Below are 15,219 nucleotides of genomic sequence, written 5' to 3' on the forward strand. Positions count from 1 at the left end.
CTATGGTTTTGTATATTTAACAAGATAGAACAGTGTAGACGCGCCACGAATGTACTCGAAATCGAAATTCTTGTGGAAACTAAAGTCATTACTCTCCAGTGAGAAAATGTCGATGTATACACTACATATATATATACAAATACATATTATATATAGGTAGGCGGTAACGTGCTTTGAAATATATATATATATATGCGTTGTAGATAAAGCCGAACAAATGTATTCAAAACCTTTGAGACTTTTACAAACCATTACCGTGTACCGACGTTTTTCATTTAAAAAATATAAATTATTTACATTCAACATGAACAATAATATTCTCCGATGACATACACCGGATACGTGTACTTCCATTCGCGTTCCTATATTAGAGCACACCGGACGACAAATAATGTATGAATAAAAGACTTAAGTCGCCCCATGAAGTAGGTACTTTGCCTAAAAACGCCGGACACGAATTTGAGTGTTGACTGGTGTGGTGATGTGATTGGGTGAAGGGTTGCCAAACGCATCCGTAGCACAGGAAAATCGAATTGACGACAATTTTTATTATTCGAAATTTATATTTATATTTAACTCGCGCCTAACCACATCAATAGCGATTGAAAACGGCTAACTGATTATTACACACACAATGTGTCTGTAATTTTGTGTTTAGGTTTAATCGCAAGCGATTTACAATAGCCTCGCCTATCAAATGTTAATGCGTGATGTAATTTAGATATGTGCGCCGAAATAATTTATACGTCGTTTATTTATCATGGTAGACTATAATATTATAATATAGTAGGTAATGTAATAATTATTATATGGTTTGCGAGTTTACGAGAGCCCGTCGGCCGTCCGCAATAACTCCACCCTGACCACTCTGTAGTTGAAATCTCATAAAATATACATGGAAATATTTTTCAAATATTGTTTACACAGTAAATAACATCTCTGTGCGCACAATACTGTACACTGTACAGCTTATTATAGTTATAACCGTCAGTATTATATACCTAATATACGTTTATTGTTATTTGTATAACGCTAAAGTTGCACAACTACATTACTTAGAATATTATTATACGTTTACACAAAGCAGGTAAATTCACTGAAAATGTCTGTATAAAATATCCATGTTTTAAATTTAATTAGACTTTAATATTATTAATATAAATGTAAGTTTTGCTTTATTTAATTTATTAGAGTTTTTAATTTAAAATTTTAGTGAAGCACGTATACCAATATACGTATTATATACCTCGTAAAACAGTATATAATAGTTTTTAACTTTTGAACAAATTATATTTTGATTTTATAACCACATTTAATCATATTATAATATATATAATATGTCGTTACCAAAATTATATATAGATAAAAGTAGTTTTAATTAAGTATTTATTTCACTTTGGTAAATTAAACAAGTTGAAAATAATGTTAATATGATTTTGAAAATTAAATTAAACACAGTTTATTGTTTCTTAATAACTTTTTCGGTTTATAAAATGTTATTCTGTAGGTGTAGGTACATCAAGTCAATAATTTTGTTATTTGCAGAAAATGTGTATGGGTGCATGTCTTACTTTATATATTTTTAAACAGCAATAACACGATTCTGGAATGTGTCTAACTGTCCGAGACATACATGTACGAATAATACAATTTAGGTATTTATATAAAACAATCAACTTAAAGTCTCATTTAATGAGATTTATATACATAAAGAATGATCTCCGTCATCTGATTATTGTAGTTTTTTTCGGTTTTTATAAGACTATTCAAAGATAGTATAGAAAACGTATACATAATATTTATTTATTATACTCTTTCGGTTTAATCCGTCCATTACACGCCTTAATGTATAAGAGATTTGAAAAGATAATATTATTATAAAAGACGCAGAGTGGAATAGAACGCGCTCAAATCCTTTTGTTTTGAGTATTATACGTTTCCATGAAAATGATGATAATAATAATAATAATAATAAAAATAATAATAACAAGAGGTCTTTGCTGCAGTATGTAATATGTATGGCCGTTTTTGTACAGACCGTCTCGATAAAATTGTATTACATCGACGAACGATGATGTATCTACGCGAAATCAATCGTAACACGATATCATCTGTAATCTGTCTGTTCTATTCATTCATGACGCCTACTATAATACCATTATCCTACACGAGTATATATAATAAACCTAGTTATGTACGTGACTAAACATTTCGCGGTCTTTGCGTGATTTTTCGACTGGGATTTCGGAGCAGCATTATTCAATAATAATAAATAATGATAATATTAATTATAATATTGACACACATTTTCTTCTACTATTCCACTCACTGGGTTTACCATTATAATAGCCGCTTCAAAGTAGATTGATTTGTCGTTTACATATTTATGCTCTTCATTTATTTTCGATTTAACGTAAATACTAATTATTTGTTATAATCCTATATATTATGTCCGTTTAATTCGCTCGCGATCACAGTGACCCCTCGGGACGATCATCAATGTACGATCACGTGCGTGTATTATATTATTATTTTATTACATTTTAAGTACAGGCATATACAAGAGAAAGAGAGAGAGAGAGAGAGAGAGAGAGAGAGTCTGGATTAATGTATAGCAGATAATCGGGTAGTGTGTAAAACACGGAACGTCGTGGAAAGGAAAAATATAAATCAGTCTTCGGGGATACTGTCAGAGCAGGCGGATAACGTGGTTCTTTCACTAAGAATGTCTGCAGCGTCGAGATAATGAAAGTAGGTAGGTAGACAGGTAGTAAGGTAGGTCGGAATATAATAATACGCTCGTGTATAATAATTTGTGAGTGCGTGTGAGTAAGTTGTAGAGGGGGTGACGACGGCTGTCGTAGTGGGGTGTGGGGTGACAAATCGAGTCGGAAAGAAAACCCGAGAAAAACGCGGAGACACGCGACCTTTATGGAAAAATTATGTTCTGCTTTCGATATGATAAAAAATAAAAATAAATAAACCATACTTGACGTACGTTTTAGACGTGATGTGATAGAGCCCAATCTGTATATTATATTATTTATATTATATAGATCCTATATGGCAATATAAACCTTCATCCATCGTATATAAATCGCTGAATAGACCTCATTCTTTATTTTTATTTTTATATATATTTATATTTTTTTTGAGTCAATTATATCTACATATATACACACGAGCGAGTATGAGGTAAATGCATGGTATGGCTGGTAGACGACGATTCGTGATTGTATTGTGGAGTGAAATGTCTATGAAAAAACCATGTGTATTGTCGGTTATTGAGCTATATACAACTCACACACACGATAGAACTGTATTTATATTTTACACTACACGACACACACACACACGAATGTACGATACAACGACGCTACGCGAATCTTATATTTTGTCGTTGTTGGAAACAGTCAGATGGATTTTTCGGTATACAAAACTCGCGTGCATACCTACGTACTAAACACATGACGGTGAATATACGTTGTATTTCGCGTAGGAGGAGGTAAATATAATATACTCGGCAATACGATGGGACTAGAAAACGCATTAGGACTGATATGACTGGTTATTTGTATGCGACAGGCGAGAGAGGAAAATCGTGTGTCAGTAAGAAAACCGAAGATGAATTGAACGTCCCTGAGACTATTCAAGAGCAAAAAAACTCCAGGGATCTCATTCTGCTGTATAGTAAGATGCCGAGTTTATCTAGTCATTGTGATGGACGTGTGAAATTTGAATTTAATGATAAACAGTTGTATACGAAACAACAGTGCTAAACGATGAAGGCGGATGGGTCACCATCTATTTCTATGGATAGTTTATTAATATTTTATTGATTAGGTATGTTAAACAAATTGTTGGCGAATATCGATTATTACTCAAAAGTTAATAAACAACTTGTTTATAGAATGGTGAGAATAATGATAAAATATCTTAAAACTAGGTTTACTAAATATTTCAGCATACCGACTATTATATGTAGAAAATGATAATACATTATAAGACATTGTGGAAACTAGAAAGTTTCAACTGTTTCAAGTTTATATGATTAAAATGTTTTGAATAATAACAAAACATCTAAAATAGTTTGAGAATAAATCGCAATTATTTATTTAAATAACTAATTTTATAATAAGTTAAACACTAAAAGTGTTTACATAAAAATTACACTTAAATATTTACAAAAAATACTAATATACATATTTGACGTATTATCATATTGAATGTATTATAATAAATAATACATATAAAATAATAATAATTTTAATACATAAAATATATTTGTATTCTATATTTAATATATAATAGTGCATATACAATATATAGGTATGTATCAATTAACTATCTAACAATAATAATATAATATAAATTGACTTACCTAACTATGACGGGTTTTTCACTGCCAGCTACAAATCCAAATCCTAGTTCGGAATGCCTTTTTAAAGTAACCAGCCTAGGTTTTGGACTTTCCTCCACCAAATCATTTCTGGGATCTTCGTAGCTGGTAGTTTTTGTGATATGGCTGTAAATAAAAAAAGTGATTTATTAGTACAATAGTAAAGTTAAATTTATGTTATTATTTGGTCTGGTGAATAAAAAATTGATAAAATAGTAAGTCAAAAAGGTCAAGGTATTTAATGAATTAATCGACGAAAATTAAAAAATAAATATATAATACATTAATTATTATCTACATATTATATTATATACAAATATAGATTTGTTTGAGGAATAAATACAAAACTAATGCTCATGTCAGATATTTTAGATTCATATTTGATTTTCTATATTGTAGTTCTAACGAAACAATGCGTTAACATAACTGCTAGTCATAAATAATAATTTTAATATATATATATATATTAATGAGCTATTAATGAAAGATAAATATTTTTCATTTGTATTTAAATTACAACTTGGCTTTTTTATTATATAAAACGATAAGTACCAAAAAGAAAAAAATATAACTTAATAGTTTTAATGACTTTTTAGTTGTTATAAAATAAAAGCTAAGTAAAAACATCGATTTTAGAATAAAAAATGTTTTATAAAATCAAAAGTAAAAATAAATGAAGTTTAAAATAATATTTAATTTAAAAATCATAAAAAAATAGTATTATAATTATTTAGCTATTTAGATTGGTTTTTGATAACTTAACTAAATGGATTTAAAATCTAAGTAAAATTTAATTTATGAGTGAAGAAGTAAATTTAAAAGAATTTAAATGCAAATTCAAGTATTATAAAAGTAATAAATGACGAAGGAAAAATAAAATGAATTTTTATGTAAACATTTTAACAATTTTATAAGTCAATATAAATTATCATATATAATTCCGGGTTTTTTTTTAGCCGTCAATATTTATGTACTAACTGTTAAGTTCTCCAAAATATAGTACAATAATTAATAATATAATACAAAGAATTTCCAAAATCATTTAAAAGTACTGTGAAAGTTATTGCTGCAATAATATTTTGAGAAAAAATCTGTCGGAGTAAAGATTGATTTAATATGTTTTATTTAAATTTATTTGACAGTATGAGCGACAAAAACATAGTTCAAGAATAATGCAAAAAAAAAAAAATATAAAAAAATGAAAAAGAATGATAGCTACGTACAAATCATTTTGCAAAAGTGTTAGCTGGGACTCGGGAGTGTACAATAATGGAATCAAGATTTTTGTGTAAAAGCTTCTAGTCTAAGAAAAATGTATACGATTTTTCTTAAACATTTTCCCCACATTTTGAGCATTATTTCAAATGTTATGAAGAAAGTCGCAAGCTCTTTATTTTCTAACTCTTTGAATGTCTAACGTCATATAACTATTGCAGTGCAAGCGTGTTACACTGCTGTACTATCTGTAAAAGATAAATGGTTCTATTTTTTTTTATTCTATTAAGACATCGCCTTACATGTAAATCAATGGATTTCAATTTTTTATGGAATTATTCATATTCATTACAAAAAAGGTCATGTTTTGTTTCATATTTTTTTTCAATTAATAATTGATTTAGTTAAGAACGCATTTTTGTCTTAAACTAGTTTTTTGTTTAAAATTTAAAACTATATTATATAGTATGATTTTTCTTGAGTATATTTCACAACACGTTTTTTAATACTACTGTTAAAGTAATTTATTTCACTATTAATATGACGGTAGCCGGTAGATTAATTTAATTTTAATACTTTAATATTATAATAGACAATATAGTATATTATTTGTATTAACTTTTGAGTCATCATCACATTACGGTACCGTATAATAGTGTATATAAGTTCATAGTATAAATAAATATCTAAGTACCAAAGTATTAACTAAATTCAATTTTCTACCAGAAACCACTCCAAAGTTGAAAATAAAAGCATTTTTACTGTCTTAGAAGGTGATGACAGACAAAAAAATAAAAAAAATAAACACATTGTAAAATCAATACATTCACTGTTTTTTACAGAATCTAAAAATGTTTTTCACAATTATTATTCTTTGAGAATTTATACAACCATAGATGCGTTAAAAAAAAAAAAAAAAAAAAAACTCAAATTTTAAAATTTACTTTAAGAAATGAGGTGAATAATAATAAGTGGGAATATCGTTATCCAAACTTGGAAAACTTTCTGAATTAAAACGCATTACTAATAATATTAAAACCAAACTATGATTATACATCATTATACGATATTAAAATATGAGTATAAAATTATGTACAAACTACTCAGCACTCGTTGAATTCTCGATAAAGTATAATTAGAATGTTTAATTAATTCCGAATAACTTTTTTCTGATAATATTTTTATTTATTTTTAAACGAATAAAATACATTCCAGTAAATATAATATTATTCAATAATTTCCATTCATAATGAAGCCTATAGATATTAATCTAATATTGATTAAATAATGAAGCGCGATAAAACCAATCAACCTAACCAACTAACCCATATATATTATATTATACCTAACCGATAGGTATATACTATATAAAGAACTCGTATAAGCATAACATAGGTATATCTATTTTGAATTCGATGATTCCATGCAACGAGACTTGTAACGAAGTGAATTCGATTTGGTAATTATTATTTTTGACACATTCATCTTGGTATATAAATTTACAATGGTGTCTAAGTATCTATTCAGCGTCTATTATACATTATTCTTAATTCAAAGCTGTCTACAATCTATACAATAATAAATTATGTTTAAATAACAATAATAAAAGTGTTGTATGAGATACCTTCGATTCATGAGTATTTTCCGTTCAGGTCGTATACATCTCGTTCCAATACTGAAAACGTGAAGGTACTTAAGGTACTAACTAGGTGCCTAATTATATTAATTATTACTTTAATATAAGTTTCGAATTTATATTTGCATATATTTTGCAAATTGTGGACATTGGTTGTAGACATGTAAATGCATAAAGAATCCGAGTTTTATCGTGCTATTATAATATTTTTTACAAAAAATTAAAAGATAATAAACGGTTTTAAATTATTTGAACATTTCTATTAATATTTTTGATATTAATATTTAATACAACAGTCCTATATAACTATGTTTTGTTATTTATTTACTTTTTATTATTAAAAGCTACACAATGTAGGTAATTCGAGTTTTCCGGGTTTACCTTTTTTTTTTCAATTGGTCTTCCTTCAGAAACTATGGCTATTAGCTTTATACATTATATTTTACTTATTTATGGTAGCAGTTTAATTACAATAATATAGGGATGAGGACCTAGGTTTTATAATTAATTGTTTGTGTTTTTCTTAAATGTATTTATCCATTTCGACGATTCTGTAGTACATTCCATTGGTGGTTAATTTTTCATGAGGTATCCATATGCGAGTTGGGTGTGACCAATTCTCAGTCGGTTTATTATTATTTTTGTCCAGGCTGGATTTAAAGGTACCACGATGGCTAGGCGTAATCAGGTTTTGTGTATAGGATTTATTGTTTTTAAAGCTTTCGTCTCTTACTGAGGAGTATATTTTTGCGTTGTATTCCAATTCTGATCAGATAAGTATTTCATGTAATTTTATTAGTAGTTTGCTTTTGGAACCTCAAGATATGTGAGTTGGTATTTTAATGATGTTTATTTTTTGAGATTTCTTTTTATATGCGTTTTAAAAGTGGTACTCATGATGTGAGTAGTTTTGTGTCGAACGAAGCCTAGAATTTTGATTGTGCCTTTGTTTGGTATTATTGGCTTATTTATTTTGAAAATGGGTGGTTATTGATTTTTTTTTTTCGCAAAACAGATGCTTTGTAATTTATTTGGTGAAAACTTGAACCCGGTTTCCGTGGCATAATATATTGTGCTTAGTTTTGAGATAATTCTATGTTTCTATATGCCGTCAAAGGCTTTTTACATGTCAAGGCTTAAGAGGCTCATAGATTGATTTTCGGAAAATGCTTTGTTTATTTTAGTTTAAATGTACCCTAAGCTGTTGATTGAAGATTTATTTTTTTGAAATCCGCTTAAGAATATTGATTAGTAATTTGTTTTTTTATTTAGCATATTAGCTTTGAATTTGCTATTTTTTTTTTAGTATTTTATTAATAATATTGTTTATTTAAAAAATTGGTCTGTAGCCATTGAAATTTATTTTTATTTGGTTTCGAAAGCGGGATTATTATGTTGCTTTGCCAGCTTTCGAGGATGTAGTTATTTTTTCTAGATATTGTAGTAGATATGACATTAGAGGAGTTTTCCGTTGAATGAAAGATGATAGATAAATTAATATAGTATTTCTTCTGGACTAGTGCTTTATACTTTTGAACTTGGATAAGACACGAAATATTTCATCTATTGAAATGTCTTCGTTAAATTGTATTTGTAAGGGATTATTTGGATTGACTTTGGATTGGATCGGTGTATTTTCAGCATTGAGTTTTTTATTTCTAAATTCGATGGTACAATTTGAATTGCTATTTACTATTCTTTTGAAAGTATACACTTAGTGTATACTAGGAAGGTATACAAATTAGTGTATGTTCCTTCTAATTATACGATGATGGTTTTGTTGTTAATTATGCTAATTCTATTGTTTCGTTGTAGTTATTTTAATGATTTAATTATATTCTAGACACTGGGTGAGTCCACTTTAAAATTTAGATTTGATGTAAAATCGTGCCAAAAGTTTATTTTGCTATTTTTGATTAAATATTATTTATGTGTCCAAAGTTTTAAAAAATAATAAAACGGTTGAGAGTTTTGGTCTTTTTTTAATGGTTTTATTGCTGCTTTTATCTTTTTGTTTTACCGTGACACTTTTGATTTATAATTATTTGTGAATTTGCCGATTGTTATTTTTGGTGGTATTTAAAATTCAATTTATAAAGAATTCGACTAGTTGTTTGGGTGTTGAATTTTTGATTATTGAATTTTACATTTATATTCTATTTTCTATTATGTCTGTATAAAGAGACCAATTTAAATGCTTTAAATTCTATTTTATACCGGGGTTGTTTTTATTGGGTCACATTTCCTTAGTATAACTAAGATAAAAATTGGTATGTGGTCACTGCTATAGATTTCGGTGTCGAACTGTCGACTGTCCAAAAAATTCGATGGGCTAATGCTGCATTAGGGAATGATAAATCGATTGCTGAGAAGTTTCCATTATGTGGATTTAGTCGTGTGTTATATCTTGTATTTAAAAGGGTTAAATTATCGTCATTTAATATTCATTCTATTGTTTTACCGCATTTGTTTGAATTTATCTTTCTTTACCTTATATATTTATTAAACTATAGTTGTTATACTCTGCAGTTGTTTTAAATCATTGAAATACTAAATATTAAATATGTACATTAAGCGTTTAAAACTGCTATTTTCAGCACAGACGTTTGATTGTTTGATCCAATCTTATTGCTTATGATAATATTAATGTAAATACTATAAAGTCAATATCAATTATTGAATAATTGGTAAGTTGTTCAACAGTTATAGTTTGTACTTTTATTTGTTTATGTACGAACATCCTAGATTCCTTGTCGTTCATCAAACTACAATAATTATTAGTTAAACTAATTTCTATAAAAAATACGTAACATATGTGAGTTACCGTAAATAGTATACAGTTAGACATCATAAACTAATAATGTTAGCAAGTATATTGTATGTATAATTAATTTATGCCTTTATTAATATAATATATTACATATATTTAATTTCTTAATTTATATTTATTATTAATAGATATACCTACATTGAGATGTTATTCATAATTCATTAGCAATTTTTTGTTACAAATCAAAGTTTTAAGTCAACATAGTATACTTTTGTATATTATAATAGAAAAAATACGTATTCAGCTAATTTGAAATTACCTATTTAAAACATTTTATACATTTAAAAGTTTTTTTTTTATTAACTTCGACCTTTATAAATTAATATTAAGTCAAGTATAATTAATATTTAATATAGTTAATTCTGTATAATTATGAAGGCGATAGAGTCTATAGAAATAAATAATTATTTATATTAATGAAAAATTTAAATTCAGTAATAATTAAAACTTAAATATAGGTGTTATAAAAACATTATAATATACAAGATGATATAAACAGCATGCTCATCTCCATTTTTTTAAAGGTACCTATGTATTGTTTGTTTAAATTTCGTGTAATTTTTTAATATACTTTAGAATTTAGACTTAAACATAAGACTTAAATATTTATATATGTTTTGTAATGTAAGGAATATAAACTTATTTTTTTCAAATGAGAAATCTTTCTTTACTTTAAAGTATAAATAGATTATTTTTTTTTTTAATAACTGATGGATGTATAACATAAATTGAAATTTGAGCGAGTTCATTCTGGATTATCAAACTTTATGTATTAAGATAATGGTATATATAGTCATAAGTTTAATGATATAGGAGTTATATGTTAATTTCAAAACTATACAATTTATATTTAACATTAATATATTAGGGTTTTAAGTTTGTGAAAATTGTCTCAGTACAACAACAATAATATTCGTTGATATAGTATTATTAGTAGTTAAATAGTAATTTTTTAATTTTTTTATTATTGTTTTTAAAAATAAAAAATTAAATAGTTAAAATTTTTCTTATTAACGTTTTTATAAATATATTGTATATGTGATTTTTAAATTACTATTGTACATATCTTTGTATATTATTTTAGTTAAAAAATTTTAAAACTTAGATATTAAACTTAAATATACATATTAGGTACATACGTAACAGTAAGTAGTATACTGTATTATGCTAACTTTTTTTTGACTAGCGAGAAATGATTTCAGAAATAAATCCATTTATATAAAACCATTTTTTAATTTGAGTTTTTAATAGTATCCACCGAAAATGGCAATGAAAAAATAATAATAATAATAATACAAATTTTTTCTATTAACCAAATATATCACAACGTATATAAAAGGTACTTCTAAATATAATGACAAGTTTTTACACGACTTATTTTGAAGATTAGTCGAAGAAAAGAAAAATAGTTACTACCTACCAACAAGTAATGAAATCGTTTATAACTAGACATATAATTGGAAGTTTTATTTAATATAAAACTAGGTCACAAGGAAATCACATTTGGTTTCCACGAACCACATATAAAGAATATCGTTGATAAAAAAGAGATTCTTTTACCAATCCAAACTCGTTTACTGACGATCGGCTGCGTAAGACTTTTAGGTTCTCAAAGTTAACCACGATTTGTAAAAGAGTTTGAAAAAGTATATAAAAGGTCTTCAATTCCCAAAGTTTAAATTTTTCAAAATATAAGTTACTTTTATATTTTAGATTGGCTGAAGATAATATTTTAAGATTAAATTTGTAAGAAAAGCATTATTAGATTAAAAAAAAAAAAAAAATTGATATTACCTATTTAAATTGATACATTTGAAAAACTCCGATAGAGGCGTTATATTTACCCGTCAAACCTTTTACGAATAAAACACTCTTCCCGTAAAGTTTTCTTAATTTATATTATTTAAGTTAAGATACAATACAATGAGTATTTATATTCCTGGACATTTTTTTGTATTATGGTATAAAGTTTTATAATTAAAAATGTAAACCATAACTATATTCTCTACTATTGGCGACGTGAAGTATTTAAATTTATTATTATGATATTTTAGAATCTAAGTTATCTAATTATTTTGTAACAAAGTTTAAATAAGAATAATAATAAATAAATATATGTACATTTATATTTATAAACTCACAGTTGATATTTAAATGTACCAGTTGAATTATGAATTAACGAATAACAATCTCTTTTACATCACAAATTCACAAATGTATGTAAAACTACAAAAATTCGTTTTAAATCACATTTCAGAATATTATACGTATTTTAACATACCATTCGAATTGTGTTGTATTCGTACACAATATGCCACAACGGTAGCGTATACGCGTGGTACACTCAACATATTAGGTATAATGTATCTACCTATATACTATCGGTGGGCGACCTAGTTTTTGTTAATACAATTATAACTGTTGTATTACATACGAATACAAATCATAAGAACATTGTATGGATACCATTGTAAATATTTAACGAACAAAAACATTTGAAATCCCGACGGCGGTAACCGGTGCGCGGGTAGCTCACGAATGAGAAATACAATTATTTGTCGGATCACTTTTGTTTTATTCATTTAAATATACTTTTCAGCCAGTTCTCAAATTCATATAAGTACTGCGTTCATATATGCAACAATACGCACAAATAATGACTATTGCGTCTCTTCGTATAAATGCGATATGATAATAATAATTATATTATTGATATTTGTATTAACACATACATCATAGCATTATAATTTATAGGTATCAACAGACATCCACAGTTTCATGTGCATTATTATCCCTTGTATTTTAGACCGTAATCTGTTTTATTCCAACCGAGTCAGCAGTTTGTGACCTGCGCACTTAATTTAATCTATGTATTGTAATTTTGTCAATTTTCACACGTAATTATTAATATTTCTGAATAGTATATATTATAGTGTTTTATACTTACTGATACGTCATTATATGCGAGTGTTATGCCATTAATTAAAATTAAAACATTGAATATAAAATATTTAATACGGTGTTTAAAATATAATACCCGCCTAAATTCATAAATAAAAATAATTTTTGACAATTTATATAATATTATATAGCAATAAAATTTACTTGTCACGGAAAATCAATAATTGGCAATAATTAATAAACTAATATAAATTAATAAGGTATTATTTAACTCGATCCGAAACTTCAAAATATGCGAGTAAGCATTATACGTAGTCCAATAGTAAAGTACAATAAATACAGTAGGTACCTATCTATCATGGTAAAATGCATTATCTGAATTTCTCAATTCATAATACCAATGTAATACCATAGCAGTACTGTGGAACATCGATAACTCGAAAACATTGAAAAGTCGAAATAAATACCTATATTCTTCAAAAAACATCGGTTAATCGAAAAATATATTACATAGCAAAATATTATTCTAACAGTTATAACATATAATTATAATACTCATATTATCTTGGAAAAATTAACGTTTGTGAAAATATTTTTTTCATAAAATGTAATTCATCACATAAAAACATATTAGAAGAATAATTACACCGTTATTTTTAAAGATACAATTACTTAGGTATTTAAGTTTTTTATGACAAACATATATTTATATTTTATGTTCCGAAACAGAATATTTTTTTTGAATTTTGATGATGTATCGAAATCGAACTTAGTTCGTCTAGCGAATTCGTTATATGTATATATTTTAAGTTAAAAGTTACATAAATTTTGAGATACGAGTAATGAGTGTTTACTGTTCAAATAATCACCCGAGTATAGTTGTGTAGTAAATGTACCTACATATAATGGTGTGTGGAAGTGTGTAAAAAGTTTATCGCGCGTATAGGACTAGTCCTGCAGGACTTCCACAAGCGAGAAATGTACCACCCTCATAATAAAATTCACTGTTCTTAAAATTATTATTATAAAATTTTTACCAATCATTTTTCGACAATATAAATACGGCCATTCTGGTGTTCTGGTTTCCTGTCATACGCAAATCCTCGATTACTGTTAAATGTCATTTTGTTTAACATGCATAAATCCACGTCCATCACAGCAGTATGATATTAGTGTTGGAGTTTAAACTATATTGTGAATACCCGCGCACCTGTGTGACATACATACATACATACTCATACTAAAGTACATAATATACGTGCAATATGTGCACTGAAAAAAATTCGTCCCTCTACAAAAACGTTTATAAATACACGAGTACATTAAAAAAAAAAAAAAAAAATGTAAATATTCCGGTGTTGCTTTTATTTTTTTGAATAACTTCCGTTTCCAAATTTAAATTAAACCATTCCCGGTGCACCGTAGTCCTTTACAGTTTGTACGCGGGTCTACCACTCGTATCTTTATAGATTATGATGGTAGTTTTCGTAAAATAATTTACGCGCACACGTGTAAGGATCGAGCCAGAAACAGTAAAATAGAAAGAGAGAATGGGCACGCGCGTGTGTTCAGTGTAGGTACAAGAGTGAGGGAGCAAAATGAAACTCATTAAAAAAAAAACCCCACCGCTCGTACCTATACGCTATTATGACAAAGTGGACGGAAAAATGTTCCCAGCTGCATGTGGCATCATGAATGTTTGATTACGCGAGGTGCACTGTATATACATGCGGCGTATACATACATGGTGGAACTATATAATAATATTGTATAGTTAACGTTGACTGTCTCGTAAGAAATTAATGAACGATTATGAAACTATATATATATATATATGCATCGGTAGGGGATAAAAAAAGGGCAATGAAAGTTTGGAGAGCGTGATGCTTTTTCTCTCTTGTTTTTTACGGTTGACTATGTCATTGTTATTATATTATTATTATTATTATTATTATTACTAGGTATATAATATTTATACAAATTATGTTTTATTGTATGATATAATAATATAACACGTTATTATGATATTGTTTAATGCGTATAATGTATACCATTCCACGACGACGACCAAACTATAATCGATAGTTTACGATTTCAAAACACATTAAGAGGGTATGATGAATCGTTTAGCAAAAAATAACCTTATACGATCCAATACGCGATAATTAAAACTGAAAAGGATAAAGGTTCTTAACTAATGTAAAAAGCTTTAATTTTTACAGAGTATTACGGGTAACA

General features: G+C 27.0%; 1 protein-coding gene across 1 annotated transcript in view; it reads right to left on the bottom strand.

The window, feature by feature from the left end:
• The window catches only part of LOC112598825 (FERM and PDZ domain-containing protein 4), a 95,448-nt gene that overhangs the window by 24,401 nt on the left and 55,828 nt on the right, over positions 1-15,219 (bottom strand). Inside the window, 1 exon segment of the mRNA XM_025345496.1 lies at positions 4,382-4,525. Coding sequence (XP_025201281.1) covers positions 4,382-4,525 — 144 coding nt within the window.

This window comes from Melanaphis sacchari, unplaced genomic scaffold, assembly GCF_002803265.2.
Source record: "Melanaphis sacchari strain LSU unplaced genomic scaffold, SCAv2.0 Contig0_pilon_pilon, whole genome shotgun sequence".
In the NCBI taxonomy this organism is placed as follows: Eukaryota; Metazoa; Arthropoda; class Insecta; order Hemiptera; family Aphididae; genus Melanaphis; species Melanaphis sacchari.